The sequence below is a fragment of the Xiphias gladius genome, chromosome 9 (genome assembly GCF_016859285.1).
Source record: "Xiphias gladius isolate SHS-SW01 ecotype Sanya breed wild chromosome 9, ASM1685928v1, whole genome shotgun sequence".
Classification (NCBI taxonomy): Eukaryota; Metazoa; Chordata; class Actinopteri; order Istiophoriformes; family Xiphiidae; genus Xiphias; species Xiphias gladius.
In genome coordinates this window covers 7,075,097-7,096,477 of record NC_053408.1, presented here as the reverse complement: position 1 = coordinate 7,096,477, position 21,381 = coordinate 7,075,097, and the positions used below count along the sequence as shown (strand labels likewise).

General features: G+C 42.4%; 1 protein-coding gene and 1 non-coding gene across 7 annotated transcripts; both read right to left on the bottom strand.

Moving 5' to 3' along the window:
• Positions 1–25: 25 nt before the first annotated feature.
• On the bottom strand, positions 26–107 carry trnal-aag. The gene has a single exon. It is a non-coding gene; the product is annotated as a tRNA-Leu (tRNA).
• An 893-nt stretch (positions 108–1,000) lies between these two features.
• Positions 1,001–19,473, bottom strand: eef2k (eukaryotic elongation factor 2 kinase). 6 transcript variants are annotated; one of them, XM_040134427.1, is made up of 20 exons: positions 19,181–19,473; positions 18,294–18,550; positions 17,627–17,686; positions 16,075–16,175; positions 13,188–13,248; positions 13,034–13,071; positions 11,960–12,131; positions 8,708–8,857; positions 8,485–8,617; positions 8,206–8,333; positions 7,430–7,649; positions 7,250–7,314; positions 6,300–6,377; positions 5,750–5,806; positions 5,484–5,549; positions 4,697–4,828; positions 3,323–3,511; positions 3,101–3,225; positions 2,747–2,925; positions 1,001–1,598 (listed from the first exon to the last, which is right to left on the bottom strand). In XM_040134427.1, the coding sequence occupies exons 2-20, from the start codon at positions 18,543–18,545 to the stop codon at positions 1,489–1,491; spliced, it is 2,316 nt and encodes a 771-aa protein (XP_039990361.1). In that variant the 5' UTR covers positions 18,546–18,550; positions 19,181–19,473; the 3' UTR covers positions 1,001–1,488. The 6 variants fall into 6 exon arrangements, with proteins under 6 accessions (XP_039990361.1, XP_039990359.1, XP_039990360.1 ...); XM_040134425.1 differs by having other exon boundaries at positions 19,206–19,473; XM_040134426.1 differs by having other exon boundaries at positions 19,248–19,473.
• Positions 19,474–21,381: the final 1,908 nt, after the last annotated feature.

The window sequence follows — 21,381 nt, the reverse complement described above, 5'->3', positions numbered from 1 at the left end:
GCAACCGCGGTGCATAAAAACGTTCTGGCAGCGGTGGGATTCGAACCCACGCCCCCGAAGAGACTGGAGCCTTAATCCAGCGCCTTAGACCGCTCGGCCACGCTACCTATGTGAAGCACCGCTCGTGTAACGATTATATATTTACTTTATATACACACACTTCGCCCCGTTCGATGCCCGGTTCATCTTTTCAAAACGCTTCACACAATGGGCCCTCGGCCCAGACATGTGGACTCAGAGAGTCACAAAATGACTAGGTAGTGTGGGATCATTTTTCGTCACCCTGTGGTTGTTTTGCGTCTATTTGTGGTCTTTTTTTTTGTTGTTGTCCTTTAACTGAGCTCTGTTGCTTTTAAACAAGAAATGTTAACCCTCGCTCATGTTTCCGGTAGGCCCATTCGGTAATCCACGCATGAGCCTTGCTCAAAGCTGAGATCATCCATTAAAAGCTCTTCACGGCCTTTACAGCCACAGTCTGTGTGGACTGAACTGTGGATAACTTCTTAATTGTTCACACGAATCCCTCAACTGTTGTTATTTCTCACTCAAACAACAGCTGAACTGTGCCCATATTACAATTTGCACTTTTTATTTACATACGCCATTAAAAAAAAAAAAAAAAGACCAATTTGCTACGCTTTCTCTATTGATATAAACTCGAGATTAAAGAGATCAACCACAGCTAATTGCACTTTTAGCTCGTGATTTACCCTGCCTTTTTTTTTTTTTTGCTTTTCAGTTTCATACCATTTATATACTGCAAAAGAGTGTATGTTCAGTATTACGTTATCGGAATTACCTTAGTTTCATTTGGTGCATTTTGGGATTACTCTGCAAAAATGGAAAAAAAAAAAAAATGGTGTATTAAATTAAGCATATATAAGCAGCTTTGGAGCACTTCTGTAACATGCTGTAAGGTATTTGGCTCAGTTACAGACCTTTAATACAACTAAGGTCTTGTCCACTGGAAAGAAAAACACAGGAAGGAATGATGACAATGTTTACCCATAAAAAGCAATGCAAACTTTATTTTACAGTTTTAAACTCCAAGCAATTTTTTTTTTTTTTTTTACATACATTCTTCCAACATGTGTGGTAATGTTTGGGGCCAAAGTCAGTAACTTTAACTTTTTTCTTTGTTGTTGATTCCTCAGGCCTTCTCTTTCATCCAACAACAGGCACTTGGCTAGAAGGTAATCAGAGACGGGGAGTCAGGATGAATAGCTTCACAAACAGAGAGAAGGAAGAACAGAAACCTGGAGTTGTAAGCCGGATCCTTGAACGCTGAACACACACACACACACACACACACACACACACACACACCTAAAAGAACCAATAGCAAAAATTCATTCAATGTTCTGTAATAAAAAAATGTGTAAACTGTAACAACTCAGGTTGTATCCTGAATGTGTAAAAATTGGCCTGGCTATCAGTCAGACACATGAACTCCTGGGGTCTTTTCGTGATGCAGGTGTGTATCCAGAGTTACTCCTCCATCAGTGCCCAGGCCTCTTCGGCTTTCATGTAGTACTGGTTAGCCAGCCTGCCCTTCATGGCCGCCATGGCCGATTCTGCCGCTTCTGTGAACAGATCGCCTGCAGGGAGGGAGGGTTGATATGAGATACGTGAGGACGGAGGCAGCGACAATATTCGCATCAGTTCATGGCTTTTCATCAGGTTCACAGAAAGAACACTCTTAACCAGTGCAGTCTTTCTTGTTGTTAACAAATCCTAGGAAAAATGAATTGATCCCTCTTAACAGGTATTGTCTGCGTATCCAAAACCCGATATAAATTAATCCTCTGCGCCAAAGAGCTCCAATGTTGTCCAAAGGCTATTAGAAACACGTCACTGATGCACTGGATAACATGTTTCCTTCATCACTATAAACATGGGCACTGTAGTTTAATTTGAGTTAGTCCCACATAATTTGAAGCTCAGAAACAGCAAAACTTGGCTTTTCTGGCAAGGCTACAGGCTGCTCCATAGGTAGGCCCCCCCTGGACTCAAAAAACATATTTCTAAGGCCCCTGGGAGAGACCTTGATACTCCCACCACCGGAAGTGAATACATGATAAACCAACTTTTCCTTCACTCATCAAATTTGTATGAATCCGCAGCTGGAAATAGTCCCCAACAAAGGCACTATTTACACCTGTTTGAGTAACTTTTGCTAATAACTACGGTGCCCAGCTGTTTTAAGAAAATTGCTGAACCTTTTAAAAAAATGAAACTGTATTATCTGCGACCTGTTTTAGGAGATTTCAGTACATGCTCAGTAGAAATTAATGGGCTTGAGCCCGGTTGTGATAACGGACAGGGTAGGAAATTCTGAAAGTCTTTTCATGGGATTCATTGACAATAAGAAAAATACAGAATCATACCAACCTTGTCCTTTGAAAGAATTTCAATTATTCCCTGTATGCTATTTTAAAGGAACACTCCACTAAAAATCTTAGCTCATCTTTTGAGTAACATATACTCAACTGTGTGGGTTCTAAAAGTGCCTCTGACAAGTCTGTAGCCGTAGTCAATTTAGTTTCACATCAGCTACAATGGATTCCCGTAGCATCCAAGAGCGTGAAAAATATATATATATCATCAACAGAAGTCTCTCAAACCACTACTGCAGCATGATCATCTTCTCTGCTATTCAACTGTGTGTTCAGTAATGCCAATAAATTGCTTAATACACGTTTTCAGCGCAACACGGAAAGAGAGTTAAGCCGGTGTGGAGTCGAACCTGCTTTCTGTGGGTCTGCGGTGAGGTTGTAGCCTCCCACTTGGTACATCTCTGCCTCTCTGGCCAGCAGCAGGTAGCGAGGCTCATCCTGCGTCCCATCAAACTCTCCCCCCTCGTCGTAGTCTGTCATGGTCAATGCACTGTCATACCAGTGAATCGCTTCTTCCCAGTCCTGCTTTCTGGAAGATAAAAAAGCAAGCGTTCACAAATCTACGTTGAACAAATCAGAAACACTAAAAACCCAGCTTCATATTTATCCTGTCCTAAAAAATGATCTCTAAAAATCCCACCAGGGGGCAGTATTATCATGACTGTTGGACCAGGGTTCGTCTGCTTAAGACAGCCTTCACTGACCTGTCAGCAGACAGATTGACTCCTGTATCAAAGGCTCTGGCCACTATAATCATAGAAGATCTGTCACCAGCCTCGGCAGCCAGCAGGAGGTACTTGAAACCTTTCATCTTGTTTCCTGCATTATCCTGCCAACAACATAGAAACGTCAGGAAACAAGGGTGCACGCGAAACCAAAGTCAAATCAGCTTAAGAGTAAAATGCAAAATGCACAGTGCACGGCACCTCCAGCTCCACGTCTGGCAGTATGTGATGAGGCAGCTGCAGACAGCACTGCCCCAAGGCAACAATAGCCTCCAGCTCTCCACACAGGGCAGCTCTCTCCAGATGGAACATGGCCGAGTCCTGATCCCACTGCTCGTCCTTCTCACAGAAACGACCCGCCTCATGGTACCGCACCATCGCCAGGTGGACCTGGGCAGGAGGAGGGAGATGCAGAACGTATTCAACACATGAAACTTACTTTGTTAGGAACCAGCGCGCTGCAGCGACGGGGGGATTCAGAATTTCACAAGACAGGTTAAGAGACTTAGCAGCCTGTGCAGATTTTTTTGCTCTCCTAAGGCAGGGGCAGACAAGATTGTTGAGCTGATTATTATACAAAAAATATCCAAAAATGGCAATCAAACGGTCAAATTGTAATCCCACATACGCAGATTTTTTTTTTAATGACAGTCGAAAAGGAATCTATCACCCACATCCCGCTGCCCTGGTCCGTTATCGCACCATTTCCTTCGAATTCCTTTGACTCAACGTCTTGGACTTTTCTTTGTAAATTGCAGCCTAAGCAGTTTTTGAACTGGTACAGGAACTTGCGAGAATTTGTGTTTGCTCAGGATTTTAGGGGCCGCCTAGCTACGTAACTCTAAATTTACAGTATGCAACGTGCAATGTGTCCCAATTCCATACTACATATACTAATTCTCACCAGGTTTGGAGCTCGTTTTGTGGGTTCACACTGTAAAAGTGACAAAATAATGTACACTCAAAAAAGTCAGCGTGTTTATTTATGATTTTCGAGTACACAAATCTTTAGTATGTTGATTTCTATTATACAAAATACCAAAAAAAATATTTTCGCTTCAGTAGTTTCATTAGTCTCTTAGATCACAGGAACTCTAAGAATATGCTTTTTATATATATATATATATATATATATACACACATATACACATATATATATATATACACATATACACATATACATATACATATATATATATATATACACATATACACATATACATATATATATATATACACATATACACATATATATATATATATATATATATATATACATATACACATATACATATATGTATATATATATATATATATTTTTTTTTTTTCTTTGTTTTGTGTATGCATCAAGTTATGCACTGGTAATGTAATGTTGATTTAAGATGTATATGGATCGCGCGTAGCCACTCAATAGTGATGAGCCATTTTGTTTTCACGTGTATACTGCTAATTATCCAGTTTAGAAATGTCGTGTGCATGTTGGTGGAAATTTAATTTTTAATTCTGCCACACATCCATCATCTTATTGATATTAAATCAACCAGTGTGATGTTTTTAGGAGCTGTGTTTTCTTACCTTTCCGAGGATTGACTGGCCGATCTTCTTCTGCAGCAGGGTGTTGAGCCGCTCCACCTCGGTGGCCACGCATGATGACCGGTGGACATGAGCGCGAGATGAATGGTAGAAGCTCCACTTCTCTTCTGTCAGCTGGGTAGAAAACAGACAACAGAGATACGGGGTGGGGGGAGAGGGGTGGTGGTGGTGGTGTAACCGTCTGTCCCTCAATACAGTAATCAGAAAACAAATTATATGATGAAGGTAAATCAAGTGCAAGTCGAAAGATCACACGCCACTCTCAGGGGTGTACCCATCCGAAAAAGTCTGCTTTGATTTCAAATGACACAGATCAGCCTTGCACTCAGAGCTGGAGGAGTACACCCCTGTTGGCCCGTCATTCAGCGGACGCAAAATCACGTAAAGCATGGGAACAGGAGCAAACACACACAACACACACACACACACACACACACACACACACACAAAGTTATCGAGGCAAGGATCATTAGCAAGATGGCAGAGTTGGTGAAACAGAGGTAGATGGTGTTTCAGTTCCAAATGTCATTTTTTAATTTTCCCCAGGTTTTTTTTTTTTTCCCAGACTATTATGTTTGTATTCACTAAACTGAATAAGGAATACAGTGGACATTGAAACAGCGGTAGGTTGTTTAATTAATTGGCCAAATCTTAACTCGACAATCATGCTTGATACGTTTTTTGGCAAAGATAAAGCTTTATAACAATAAGACTGCACAGTGCTGCACGGGGAAACGCCTGGTGTACAATCCCCCATGCAAATAATCACCCATTCGTTGTCAGGAGTGCATGAATTTAGGTTTGCAGAGACTCTTGGAGGAGCTACCATCTTCTTCTAGTGAGGGAAGACAAAGAGCGGGAGGAGCTAGATCAGAACAAAAGTGAGGAACTAATGTCACTGTTAAAAAAAGTGATGAGGGAAGAAAGGGGGGAAAGACAAAGTGAAGAAAGGGCGAGGAAAATTACACCAGAGTTATTTGATTATGACTGAGGTGAGGATGACGTTTACACACTGATGTCTCAATTTTTGTTTACCCGTCTGATACTGTCCTCATCCGACTCGGAATAATGCCTTTGGTATCGATGGTGGGCCTATGTGGTGATACAACATGCATTATGAAACCTACTGTCAGAAAATCAAACAGTTATCTAAAGTTCATGCTGAGAAGAAGAGATGTCGTCGGTCTAACAGCTACTCAGAAGACTGAAGGACAAAGAAGAGTGAACCATACACAGCAACCAGAAAAGTCCTACATGCCAGTGGAAGTAGATGTTAAAAACAGATGTTTAAAGTTTAATATGAAATCAATTTATACTTCTAAACGTAATTCGGACACTAAAAATACATTAATTAAATGTTTTTTATATTTCTGACTTAATATGTATACTTTGTTACCGTGAGACATACACAAATGCATTTCTTGTTCATTGTTTCCTTAAAGGTCAACTGAGGAACGGCTGTATGAGCTGTTTATGTCTCTGTCTACTTCTGACTGACTGCTGGAAAAAAATCCTGCAAAACAGTCCTGGAAATATTTCTGCCTGGCCAAACTGACTCAAAAGACGGTCAAATGGAAGTCTTTACCCCATCTACGTGGTCATTCGGATCACCTTCACTCCTCCTCTCGCTGGGGTATCCGCTGTCACCGCCGCTATCGGATTCCTACAGACAGAAAAACACAGCAGAGTAGTGAGTCGTGAGTTGTGTGGCAGCACTGCAGTTCTGGAGTCAGCTGAATGCAGCTCAAAGCTGACGACTTATGACTTAGAGTCTGGAATCAACCATCTGAGAGTTTCCAATCGTGTCTAGTATGTTATAATTGTGAATGTAAATGTTTAAAAACACTTTACTGGTTGGCTCCTATTTATGTCACTGAACTTCTCCTCACCTACAAGCCAAAGTTGCAGCTCAGGGCTAAAAGTCACCGGCCCTTTGCACTCAAGGCTGCAGTCAGTTTTGAAACTCACTGCCTGAAGATCTGAGGTGTGCAGAGAGGTAAGATACTGAGCACACACTGCCTAGCAGTGAAAATCTTGCTACTGTGTTTTAAGTTGTAATCCTGAACATTTCAGTCTTGGTTTATGGGAATGGTGGACTCTGCCACCGATGACTAAAATGACTATACAGAAAGGTTATTACAGAATTTAAATACAATGAATAGCTATTGCAGAAAAAAAAAATGTAGGCCATAAATATGATCAAAAATTAGGTTTGATTTCAAGAAAATCTTAAGGATTCTAACTTTAAGTAACAGATGTCGAAGGCTCCAACGCATATTTTCATCCTGTCTTTCCTGGATTTTGTACATTTTATCTTGAAAACAGATCAAAATGTGTTTTAAAAAAGAAAAAAAAAAAAAAAGAAAAAAAAAGTCTCAGAACTGCATCCAAACACTGAACTCCTGGCACTTGACTTGAATTTAGGGTGCTGATGTAACTACAATCATTTTTTTATGGGAGAATATTTGCCAAAATGCAACAGTGTTATTTTTCTGTGGTTTTTTCCGGAGTCATATTCAGCGAGTTGCTTCTCACCTTGTGTTCACCCGTGTTGTTATTGTTGAGTCTTTCGTGTTCATACATTCCAGTAAAAGATAAGCCTGTTAAAAAATACAGTGATACAACAAAACTATTTACAATGTGGACACCACGCTTATCTACATGAAAGGTACTGTTATAAATGTGCAGTATGTGGGAATATGTTAACGCACGTACCAATAGGCGACTTGCCCATAGATCCGGCTGGAGCCAGCGGGGAGCAGGGGAAGATCAGAGGGGAGCAGGGGACAGAGTCCACGTCGCTCATGCTCTCGTCTGCGGATGAGGTCTCAGACAAGCGGGATAGCAGCGGAGGTGCCCGGTTCCACGACATGGTACGAACACGAGGAGAACCGCAAGGCTCCTCGCAACCCCTCAGCACCGTCTGGGCCGACTTCTGACATAAAACAGGATGAAATTTTGTTGAGGAATTTGCAGCGGTAGGTGGCAGAACAAGCGGAGTGTACTGAAGTTACAGATAAAGCGTACTACTTGTAATATACTTGAAACTCAGAGTGAGTATTTGCAGGAGAGCTGGAAAGGTACCACTTTTTGGAAATAATTATCTGAGTGCAATTATGTCAGTAGGATTAATTTTCTGTCAAAATCATAATGTCGCAAACATTTCACACTTGCAGATTTGAGCCATTTTTCCTTCTTTCTTCTCCACCGTTTCGGCTGCATACTGGCTGTTTTCTGATCAAAAAGAAATTTTCCCACAGGAAATAAGCTTTCAAATTAGAGGACAATAGTCACAATCATGCCTAGATATGGCAACTGTGAATAAAGTAAACTATAATAAATCTTATTCCTAATTCTTAGAGATGTTTTCTCCATTTTATTTATAATCATTATTGTTATTGTTTTATGAACTGTCATAGAAACCCTGACCCAATGCTGACGTCTGGCCCTGGCTGACACTTTATTTAGTATTATCAAAACGTTAAAATTACGAGCAGTTTGTTGGTGCAGTCCAGTTGGGACTTCTCTGCAGGTGAGAGGTCAAAAGGCGTCAGGCCCATACTCTTGCAGATCTTGTTACACTGGTGGGAGTGGAAGAACAGTGCCATACCTCGCACACCTGGAACACAGGTACGATCGAGATGCTATATTTCCTTCAGCAACCGTCAGAGATCTTACCACAAGTTCTTAAACCTTACTCGATAAATCCTATGCAAAGCTCACACAACAGACAGATCTGACTCAATGTGATGAAAACATGTGAACCAGACCTAGATTTCCATCTCCAAAGTCAGTCCCCTTCTCTGTGTGAATCTGAGGGTCCGTGTAGAGATCTCCGACACCCTGGATGTCCACCACGATCAGCTGGTGTCCAGACCGCTCAAAGGAGAAGTGACTGAAAGCCTGATGGATGCAAAAGGGAATGAATGATGGAAGATTATTGAGTGACTGTTAGCTGAACGTACGTCAAGATCCGAGGGTGAGGTCACTCACCTGCGGGGTGAGTCTGATGTTGTCATCCCTCACGAAGCCAGAGTTGGAGTTGTATTTTATGTACTTGCCCTCGATGTAATGCTCTAGGTGGAAGAGAGGTTTGCCTGGTCTGTTTGCCATCTCCACCACACACATCTGCATGATGTCCACCTGAGGTTTAGAAAGAGATGAACAACCGTCTCTCACTCGCACATGTGCAGGACAGGCCCTTCAGTGCCCAAACGAAGGGCTGCAAGACCGATGCTCACATACTGTACCTTTCACAACAGTTATTCAAGGATTCAAAGGTTTATTTGTCACATACATAACAACAACATGTGTTAATGCTGTGCTAAAGGACTGTGGGAGAAATAAGAAGTAGAAGAAGACATATAAAAGGATAGAAAAGATAAGATACACTATTATAAATATATGTAAAAATGTAAAAGTACATATGTCACAATTTTGAGTCAAACTATGCTGTAACGTTTTTTACGTGCTTGAGTGCAATTTTTTACAGATACCAATATTCTTTGGAAAATAATTAAATATTACTGTTTCCACCCCCTCGATAATGATGCAATACAGTTTTTTTTTGCTTAAAAAAATAATAAAAGATAAGAGTTTAAAAGATAAGAGTCACGGTAACACCCAATTCTTCAGTCTTAATGATAAAATGAAAATACATACTAAATCATCTCAACAAAATAAGTCCAGAGACAAAATTTATAAATATCTGTGAACAATAGTCAATTTGTTGTACATTATATCATCACACAGTAACATTTGATTAATATGCATAAAAAAACCCACATAAATAATGTTTCCACCTCCACTGAGGATTATGTTTTTAGTCTTGTTTGTTTTCTTTGTTACTTAGCAAGACATCTGCGTACAGATTTGGGTTAAATTTAATTGAATGTTAGGTCAGAGGAACAAGTAACTTAAATTTTAGTGCACATCTGGCCCACAGGTGTGGATCAAGGTATTTTTAAGGATTTCTTAATATTGCGAAATAGGGCATTTTTAAGCATCCTTGCTGTTTTCTCATGAAATGCTGCACTTTGAATGAAAAGAATCCGGCTCCTGTATCCTATGACACTAATTCAGTGAGTTTTTTTGATGCAGATCCAAACCCTTATGTAGATGAAATTTTTTTAAAATGGCAACAGTGTTTATGACCCACTGTCCGGTCAAGAGAGCAGGTCCAGACAGCGGGAAACAGCCATTAGAAACAACGATTTGACTAATACAGAGGCTGATCAACTCAGATTGAGGGTATCAGCCGCTCTCGCCAGTGCGAAAGCACCCCCTTCCAACCTCACCATCCAAGAAAGGAAGGCACTGACATCGGTCCAAAGAAACCGGAAACATCACCATCCTTCCAGCCGGCAAAGGAAGATGTACAGTGATGCTAAACACAGAGGACTATTGCGCCAAGTTGACAGCAACACAGCCACCTATGGGGCACTAAGGCGAGACCCTACCAGCGGCTACAAAAAGAAAGTAGTTAGTTACCTAAAGTAGCTGGAGAAAGACCTTGCTATTGATCGATCTTTAATTTACAGACCGTACCCCGGTGAAGCCACCCCTTAAATTTATGGAGTCCCAAAGATACACAAAGACGGAATCCCACTCAGACCCATCATCAGCAGTACTAACTTGGTAACTTACAACATTGCTTAACACCTGGCCACCATCCTGGCTCCTCTGGTCAGAAACACTCCACATCACATCAAGAACTCCCAGGACTTTGCCAGCAAGGTTGGAAAAATAGAACTGGATGAAACAATGGTATCCTATGATGAAACTTCATTCTTCGTATGAATTCCTACCATAGAAGCAGTTAAAACAGTTAGGAAACAACTGCTACAGGACAGCACTTTACCCAACAGAACCAACCTCACCCCTGACCACATATGCGACTTGCTCGACCTCTGCCTGACTACCATCTATGTCCGATTCAATGAAGGTTTCTACAGACAGAAGCACAGCTGTGCCATGGGCTCACCAGTGTCACAAATAGTTGCTAACCTTTACATGGAAGAAGTAGGGAGCAGAGCCCTGACCTCTTCTCCAAGGAGCTGCCCCAGCCACCGGTTTAGGTATGTGGATGACACCTGGGTCAAAATCAAAACCCATGAAGTTGAATCCTTCTCTGAACACATCAATGCAGTGGACAGCAACATCAAGTTCACTCGTGAGGATGTCAGAGGAAATAGCCTAGCCTTCTTGGATTGTGCGGTGCACATCGAGAACGCCAGAAGCATAAACATTGAAGTATACCGGAAACCCACCCACACAGATCATTCCCTACTGTTTGACCCTCACCACCCACTGGAGCACAAACTGGGGATCATCAGAACCCTACACCATCGGGCTTAGAATAGTCCCACAATGTCAGAGGGGAAAGAGAAGGAACATAAACACATCAAGGAAGCACTTAGAACCTGTGGTTACCCCAACTGAGCCTTTGTCAAAACCACAAAAAGATGCAGAACAGACAGAGAAGAAAACTGCAATAAACGAAACAACATTGTCCTTCCCTACGTTGCTGGATTATCTGAAAAACTCAGGAGGATCTTCTACAAACACAACATCCCTGTGCATTTCAACCCCAAGAACACTCTAAACACAAACTAAACAACCACTACATAAGCGCATGGCACAACACAGGAGAGCCAGTTCCTCAGGTCAGGACTCAGCAGTCCACGTGCATCTTAAGGACAAGGACACTCTATTCAGGACAGTGATGTACACATTTTGGCCAGGGAAGACCGATGGTTTGAAAGAGTGAAAGATGCCATCTTTGTCAATCTCGAACAACCGTCACTAAACAGAGGAGGTGGTCTGAGACACCACCTGTCAGACACCTGTAATGCAGTTCTAAGTTAACTCCCCAGACAGCTGAACACCCATCCACACCAGGATTCATGCGTCCACAACGACTCACATGATGGCAGGATGGGTCAATGACTCACTTGTCATCCTAACGACCCTCAAGGTGTTAGCACCCATCCACACCTTGACCCATGTGATCCCAACAACTCATGTGACCTCCACGACTCAAAAGTGTTGCTGATCTCACCTGGATCTCCCCACTAGTCAGTTAAAACTGAAGAAGCCTTTCGGATGAGAGGCGAAACGTCTTCTAGAACTTCGAGCAAGTCCAGTTGACTTCTCATAGCACTTACAGAAGACTGATTTTATCCATATTGTCCGGTCCCATTAACGAGTCAGCACATCAGCGAACTGTAAATGTTTGTCCTGTACCTGTTTGGGAGGTCGGTGGCGGTTGTACTCCTCTCCCCAGAGTTTGGCCTCCATCTGCAGCCTAACGTCCTCAAAGTAAACATTTCTGTCCACCGTCTCCATGTAACGCTTAGCTACATAGTTAGATGCTGACTTCCAGTTGCTGCTATGCGAGAAATTAGACAGCTTCTTCCTGAAGGGAAAGGCAATAAGCGCTAGATTAAGGGAATAATAAATGTTAGATTACATTTATATTTATTCACAGTAGATAGCTGAAATTGCCTGTACGGCTACAAAGCTTTATTAAAATACATATCTAAAGCCATTCTTTATTGTAGCATCAACTGGAACTCATCTCAGATGTGCCCAAAATGACCCTTGGTCAGAAAGACAAAACTGCTCTAAAGCCACACATGTGAAAAACCAACAGGAAAAACATTCCATTTTTCAGATGTAGAGATTTTCTTTTTTCTTTTTCTTTTTTTTTTAGGAGCCAACGTCTTTGGGCTTTTAGGGGCTGGGGGATTTATTTATTTTCAGGCTTGGGGTTTTGTCAGAGAGGAATTTTTCTGTGGGATACTGCAAACGTTAGACAGTTGAAATGGGGGAGTTGTTGAGGGATGCCTCTCTTTTACATTTCCCACATAACTGAGGATTAAACATTAACAATTAGACTATTATCCCTTTTCTCTTTCATTCTGCAACGTCATGCGGAAGCCAAAACAGAGTGGAGCGGTGTTCACGACATACGCTCAAATTCTGTTTTACTCCAAACAGTAAACATCCAGGGAATCAATACTGAAAAAAAGTTAAAAATAAAGCCCCAGTGCCATCATGGGAGACTTTCTAGAGCTGGTTCAGTGTAATATTCTTAGCACCATCTTTGGCTCTGAAACTGCCGAATCTGTCAGTAGCTATTCTCCTGAGTCGGAGGAAGAAATGTGAGGAATTTGGACGTGCACCGCTTATAGGCTTGAATCTGAGAGCACCAAACTCGTCTGTGCACTGAGACCACGACAGCATCTGTTACTAGAACTTGAGGGCAATAACTGCTGGATGAAAGGCCAATGAATGCAGAAATAGATTTCAACTTACGTTCTGAAGCACTCCCTCATCGCCCCTTTCCCGAATGGCTGTGAGAAACCAGGGGAAATAAATTAGACAAGAGATAAGAAAAATGCAAGTATCTGTTGTGTATTTTAAATACTGGCAAAACATTCTTTTTTTTCTAAAGAGAAGTCATTAATACCTGAGCAGCCATCTTGATGTGGACCTGGTCTTGGGCCCACTCTCCGGTGATGGCATTGTACCTGTGAAGAGGAACAGTGAATCAAGTCAAAATAAGACCAACAGTTAAAATAATTATGCTCACTCAAATATCTTTCTCTAAAAATAATGAATGCTCTTCAAATTTTCATTAAATGACATCTAAATGATAAAGTCTGGTTTTTAGCCACGCTAGGCCTGTTGATTGGTTGGTCCCCCACTTTGGTTCAGACTGAAATATCTCAACAACTATCCCCGGAGGATGTATCCTACTGACATTGGCGATCCTCTGTTTTTTCTGCTAGCACCACCGTGACACTGACATTTGTTGTTTTCATTGAAATGTCTCAACAACTATTGGATGGATTGTCACTGAATTTTGGTGCAGACATTCACGTCTCTCTTACGGTGAACTGTAAGGTGATTCCCTGACTTTTTATCCAGCGCCATCATCAGGTCAAAATTTTAAAATTGTCCAGTAGTTTGGTTTATGATTAAATACTTCCCATCAACGTAACAAACACAGAAACAGACTCCAACACAACATCAGCTTCTTAAATGTGAGAATTTGTTACTTTTGTTTGTCTTTTATCACTGTAAATTGAATATCTTTGGGTTTTGGACTGGTGGCTGGACAAAAAAGTTCTGGAGAAGTTGTAATGGCCATTTTTCACTGTTTACTTACTTTTTGTTTAAAAAAAAAAAAAAATCAAGACATGCATCGATAATAATAATAACCTTTAGTTGCAGCCCAATCTCCATTAACATTTTTGAAACTGAGTCTACCACAGTAGAACAGTGACCCTTTTCAAGAGGAGTGGCTGAGAGGCTGTCCATCTGTGGGGCATTTTTACATCCCAGAGCAGAATCTCACTTGTCACTGTTTCCCACCTGTTACATTACAATTCACTCACACTGACGTGTCTACGGCACTGAGCTGGCTGCCTTACTAAGGCCTGTGTTGCCATACGGTCGATAAACCAAGCACATTTAGATGAAACTCTTATTTACTAAAGTTAGTTACTAAAACAGGACAGAAACTTTCCAGTCTTGTTCACGTTAGTCAAGCTACTCTTTGCTCTCTATGAGGGAGTTTGCCTGTCAACAACCCATTATCAATTCTTATCATGGAGGCACATAAAACATCTAGTTTCCTCTCTATGGAAAAAACAACAAGGAGGGAAGAATGCTACAGAAATAACGTTTGTGTTTTTAACAGTGTGTCCTTTTTCCAAAGAAAGGCAACTTTGTCTGCACCCACTTCCTTTTAAGCTGAAGGTAAAGGGAATGAATGCAGTCAATATGGTGATAAAAACTGGATGTACACACTGTATGTCTGGGTCAGTGTGTCTGTTTGGCTTGGCAGGGTGTGTTTCCTGAGTTAATGAATACTGCATGACCTGCAGCTACGAGTCTTCACAGCTGAAACCTAAATGCCTTTAAACTAGAGACTCAGTTAGTACTGAAGCTTTCCTTCTGCACACACGTTTCCACACAAGAACAGCGCCCCATCCCCTGTCCAAAATCTAACTGTCGCTCTTTTCTGCAAAGGAACTGTTTTAAGCGAGGGAACACTGTGTACCATGACTTCCATTCCATAAAGTTCATACTACAGGGGGCATTAGAGAGGGAAAGAGGAGTGAGGTTACATGTGGGTAAAATTAGGTCATGAAAAAGGATCACGAGGGCACATCCCAGCTCCTGACAATCCCTCCTCTCTCTCTAGAGACAAGTCCAAGCCCTGTATGTTATGTAACAAGCCTAACACACACACACACACACACACACACACACACACACACACACACACACACACAAAAGAATTCATTTTCCTGCTGCTTTTTTTACCCAACCCATTCAATTGTGTGTTGCTGCCTTAACATAACTCTGCCCAAGTCTAACAACGCTGTAAGAGGTGTGTACAATTATGTAACCGTCATACTGGAAAAGATATGTGGGCGGACATTCAGCTGCAGTATGAGATAATAAAAAGAACTGGATGGGCCTTCAATGCTTCATGTGACAAACTCATCTAAACTTGAATGCTTCGGTTTTGTCTTACCACTCTCATTAGCATTGTCTTCAGCTGGTGGAGTGGGCAGCCGTTTTCAGTGAAAGAGCCCCGCTGAGGCTCTGCACACTACCCGCTCATCATTCAACAGCAGACAGACAAAGTTAGTGGCTAGCTAGTGGAGCGTTTAGTTGCTACAGGGACAGATATTTCCCTTAGGAGTTGACGGAGACCAACGCAAAGATAAAAGTGGAATGAATATTGAACTCACATTTGTCACAGAAAGTCTAGGCTAAACTTGCACCCGTGTCTGCTGACTGCGTAAATAAGCAACTGCTTGATAACATGTTTGCCATATCAGCTTTATAAATTGGAGCTCCCAAGGGGCTAAAATATCACCAATTGCAGCCTTAATTCAAATTTCGAGGCTCTTATAACATGGAAATGACCACTTTGGAAACACTGTCTGAAACTAAAAAAGGCATTCAATCATATTTAATTATTGCTCTGTACCGATCAAACATAATTGTTTTGGCACTTTATCACTCAGTGGGATATTATTTTACGGATTTTGCCATATATGGTTTTAAAATCATTTGTGAACACACTGTACCACCCATACCACAATGGGCCTTCCTGACAGCAGAGATTTTGACTTGTCGTCGCAGGAAACAAACGGTTGTAATTGATAACATTAAAAACAACTGCATTCCATTTAGGTGAGCTAGTTCCAGGGTCCTGGTAATAGGCGTGGCTGTTGGAACTGAGCCACTGTTAACGCGATTTGTCTCTCAAAATGTCCACTGTGAGACAGGTCGATGGCCGCTGTTGGTTCACAGCCACGCGGGATTATTCATACCTGTAACGAATGCAGGGTTCAGTCTCGATGTCCTCCAGATGAAACTGTGCCCAGGGGTCGGGCATGGCTCTGGCCTTTTCGATTGCATTTTTCCATGTCTCCTGTCACAATAAAGAAACGTGTTATTAGCTGGCAGTATGTGTTTTTGTGCAGAAATAAGCGAACAGTCGGTTTTCCACAACACACAGAAAAGAGGGGAAGCTGCTCAGTGCAAACACCGCGAACTTTAATTTGTACAATATAGCCCATTTTGTGCTCTTTCTGCTCAGTACAGTCACTTTCAGCCTCTAAGCGTCTGCACTGTGCTCCCTAATTGAGCAAATTGTATTTCACCGTGTCTGCATTGAACAGCTTCCCCGCATCCTTCCAAGTACTTGCTTTTAATCAGCTACAATGCAGATCCTTTATGGACGAACCTCAGGGAGGGACTCAACAATGTAAACCAGAGCCTGCTCTAAGGCTGACACTTCTTTAATTTGTAACTGTTGTGACAGTATGCAAATCAGGGAGACAGGAAGGTGGAGGAGGAAGGCGAAAAAAATAATAATTTCAAAAGGACAACAGAGGAAGGAAGCACGTAAACATGAAAAATAACATGAAAATGTAGCTGATTAAGGAACTGATCATGAATTAATACATAGGATTTTAGTATGAGGCAGGCCTTGCATTAAATGTATTATCTGGGTCTCCTATTCCATAATAACTTAAATAAATGACCGCTGCCTTAAAATATATGTGATCACCGTGGCATGTTTCATGGCTGTCTGCAGGTCTGCTATTTTCAAAAAATAACTTTCTTTGTAGGACCCATGAGTGAAAGTGTCACCAGTAATCTAAACCCGCTACAGGAACCCGAGCCCTGACCCACCCTATGTAGGCGTGCACGGCAGCACGTCTTCCTCGTATACTGGTCACTGTCGCCCCAGGCATTCTAAACATGTTTATATTAAGAGCGAAGGATTCACATGAAGAGAAACAGGAAGGGTCGTGTTTTTAACCGATACAGTGTCACGTCTGTTTTTCAGGAGCAGAAGACGACACAGCTCACATCAGACCTCAATCAGCTGGAGGTGCGAAGCCTGATCTGCTGTAAGAAACATCGCAGCCTGGTCACAAGACTTTAGGATCAAATGCCAAAGCCTGGTATGGTGCTGAAAAGCAAAACCTTGCTCAGAATACATTTTTAACTACAATTTCCACCTTCTAAAGCTAATTGTAAAGCAGCAGCAACTGATAAAAATAAGCTTCTTGAAACCAAAACAAGAATATAACACTTCTGGTGTTTGTTAGTGACAATTAATATACTTTTCATTAGAGGAATGGATTCTGAGGGAAGGGAGGGTGCACTGGTTAGGATAACATAACATCAGCAAAAGAAGAGTGAAGGGAAATGACAATAGGTGGAAAGTATGTTGCTACGAAAATAAAAAGACATTCCAATACAGTGAAGAAAAAGGACAGTAAATTACAGAGTGCAGCGGACAGAAGGGAGGCGTAGATGGTCGCTGTTGAAGAGGGAGAGAAGAAAGATATAATTTGATCTGTAACGTACCCGTGCGCTCTCAGACAAAACCTTGTACGACCGAGGTTCTGCCACTTTTTCTGTCTCATTCTATGTGGAAAGGTGAAGAAAACGGACGGCTTTTCGTCAGCAAACAAAATATACAGAATCATTTCAGATAACATTGACTGATGCTAGATGCTCTAAACAACAGCACGAAACAAAAACTAAAATAGGCCACTCATCCCTTCAGTGGGCTGGTGCCCAGTGGCTCTGATGAAGAAAATCGAGCCATTGTGCATAATGCTCTTCTGTGCTGGTCTGGAGAAAGCCAGACTCGTGTTTACATACAATGTTTACACATGGGGTTAAAAACACTCTCTGGTTCTTCCTGTTCTTGTCAGAGTGTGCATTTATAAAAAGGTGGCTGACCGGCTTCTCGCTTCAGCAAACAGTCACTCGCATACATTCAGACATCCCGCACGCTGGTTTGCGTGCGCAGGCATGCACAGATCATCTCTCCATATAAGGCAAAAAGCTGTTCTCTGTTTAGGATGATGCCTGACCACAACATGCTAAAGACACCAAGTGTTTTTAACTTTATGGTGAGCATCACTAGACAATCCTCCAGGGCTCGATTTCCACATGTACAGATACTTTTCGCCTTACTATACATTTGGCTATCATCTTGCATCCTGTTGCCGGGGCAACAGCTCACCTTGTACATAAAGTTGCTCTTAGGAAGAGAGTTTGACAGCTGCCGGGCGTAAACGACATTCTTCAGGTAGTGACAGATGTCTCTGGTGGAGTCGTCCAGGATGGGGCGGATGAAGTTGTCGTCATCATCGTCGTCGCTGGCGTTGGCATCACTCAGGGAGGATGCCCGCTGGCCGGGGGGGGCGCTTCGCTGGACGGGGGGCCGCTTGGCGCTGACCTCCTCCTCCATGCTGAACATCAGGTCGTCCTCCATGTCGTCTGCCGTTTTGTGGACAAGAGAGGGGACAGGAGTGTGAGTGGAAAGTAGAGCCGCCTAGAGACAGTTTGGAGTTAATCTGTGGCAGCCATGTTAGTAAGTGCGCTCAACAACCCTGCATCATGGCTGCACAACTGTGCACCTTATGTAATATTTGAGAAAGTTACAGCCTCTGTGTGCTCTTGGTAGTGGCGGCAGCATGACATCTGCATCACGTGCTGCACATCAAACAGGGGCCAATTAAAACATTTGCTAAAAAAAAAAAAAATTATGTGGATTTCAGCAGCAAGTGGTGAGCATCAGCATGCAAAAGCAATTCAGCTTACTCAGCATCTGTAACCACCAATCCGTCCAGCTGCAGTCAGAGACACTGTGTTGACAATTTTTTTGTTTTGTTTTTTAAACAAACAGCTGGCTGGTGGAGAGGAATGAAAAATACCAGCACAGGACACAAAGTTCCTGAGCCTCTGCTGGGTACAGTGTGCTCCCGCAGGAATCACGCAGGGGCAACCATGCATGTAGTTTACACGCGTGGCAGCATGCTGCGGGACGATTTCCTACAGAAGCATATCGGCTTTAGTTTGGTCTACTGCGATCTGCAGTTAGGTGCACGTATTAAACGAACAACCGACCTTACTCCCTCACGCAGTGACACACCTTTAAGCACTTTATCTTGACAGACTGCCAGAGCGTGGTTACCTCGGTGCTCTTCCGTCTCTCGGTTGCACTAAAGATCAAACAAGACTGCAGCAGCTGTGGTAAAAGTCGTCTCCCTCCCTCCCTCCCCCCCCCCGCCCCCAGGCAGAAACTAGACAAGGCAGGATCGGTTCTGGTGCTCCGACGTATCCTGGAGGTCCGGGGACGTGTCCGACAGCGTGCCGCGGTCCTTCCAAGTCCACCACACCGACGTGGCCCCTCAGCACGTACCGCACTGTTCTCTGACAGCCACGCCCCTGCCCCCCCCCCTCCTCCCTTTGCTGCCTCCGCGGCTATCGGAAATATGCCGCTTACATGAATGAAGGGACAACATGGGAGCGGAGCGAGGTGAAGGTCTGACTCTGGCTCCGGGTATTTGTGATGGCATTTCTCGATATTTTCTGGAGTTTCACAAACCAGACAGTCGACCGATAAAAAAAATCAAGAAAAATAGTCAGGAGATCGATTCCCAATAAATTTGATTAATGTAATCGATAGTTGCAGCCCTCCCTAAAACAGTTAAAAGTTAGCTCCACCTTTAACCAACTACAGCAGTAAAATGCTGCTTATATGCGTGAGACGTGATCATTTAATCCTGTAACGTATAACAGTCACGGGGCCCGTTGAGTACTTTTACTTTTTAATACTTTGAGCACAGTTTCCTGATTACGTTTACATACTTTTACTTAAGTAAAGTACAACGCAGGTCTTTTACATGTCAATGAGTATTTTTGCAGCGTGGCATTGGTACTTGTAGATCCGAGGACTTCTTCCAAACTAATGTCCCGAGGATATTAGACTCACACCAACTCTGACCACCTTTGAATCTAAACGTAAAACCCCCGATGTCCTTCACTGCCGTCGACAGAGTTTTAAATACTCATCACGAACCATCATGACCTCCTTTTCTGTATTGATGTCCCTGTTTTTAATTCAGTTAAAGAGGTTTCTATTCTCTTAAAAGGCATTTTTTTTTTTCATTTTAAGTTCGTTTAACCTACTTGGTTCCCCTGCTGCCTTACAAATGTGAGTTACCTGAATTTAGGTGTCGATAGCTAGCCTCAAAGATGTTTTATGAGTTTTGAAAACGTAAAGCTAACTGAGTTAACTAGCTGGTTAACTAGTTAACTTCAGGAACAAGATCAATAGACTTCAGATATTAAGCTGAATTGACTGATTAGTCAAACCGACAGTCATGAAAGACAGATTGGTTTTTCCTTTTTTACATCTCTCAGCAGTGTTGTGTCCTTCGGGAACAATTCGTTCAAAAGAGCAGATCTTTTGGGTGAAGGAGCTGAAGTCAACGAGCCTCCCGACACACTCACTCACATTCGGGTCATTCGTTCACAGGGATACACTCACATGGAGGCCATCCTTATCTCCAGGCTAACGGCTCATGTAGCCGGGAGTTAGCACAAGATAATCAATGGCCGAATCAATGGCCTAATCCGTCACCTGGATGCTTGAACGCGAGCCCTGAGTGGTAGCCAGTGGCTCCCGAGACTGTCTCAAATCCTTTGACTTCGAGGGAATGGTGCTTGTTTATTGATCCTCTCACTGAACAGACTCCACAGTGAACGTGAGCCACGACTGTAAAAAAAACGGCCAGAATCGGGCCCAGCAAGTCTAAGAGTAATGTCGAACTGTAGATCAGTTAAAAAAAAAAAAAAAGACTTCAAAAAAAGTCATTTAAACCAGCGTTCATCGCCAATTTTCAGCAAGGAAACTTTCAAATATCAAGAACTATAAACAGAGTTTGGCACGTTTGACATGCAAAAGCATGTCCAGTTCTGGATGCGGGAATAATGAGGAATGTACACCATTTGGCTGTGTCTCAGTTCAGTGAGTGGGACTATGCAGCCAGTTCTTTAGTCAAGCGCTGAACAATTTGGTGCACACATCTTTTTAATGAACCGACTCAGAGCACTGAAAAAAAAAAAAAAATGCTTTACACATCACTACTTCACAGCCTAAGGAGTCGGGTCTTCATTTGACATTAAGAACTTTAAGCTGTAGCTGTTTAGGCTATTTTATGTCAAAGTCGATACAGAATCAACACCCAAAGCAGTTTTGTAGACTCTGTAAAATTAAAGACGTACATGGGTAGGGACTGAGTTCAACACTAACCTTCCTCGTG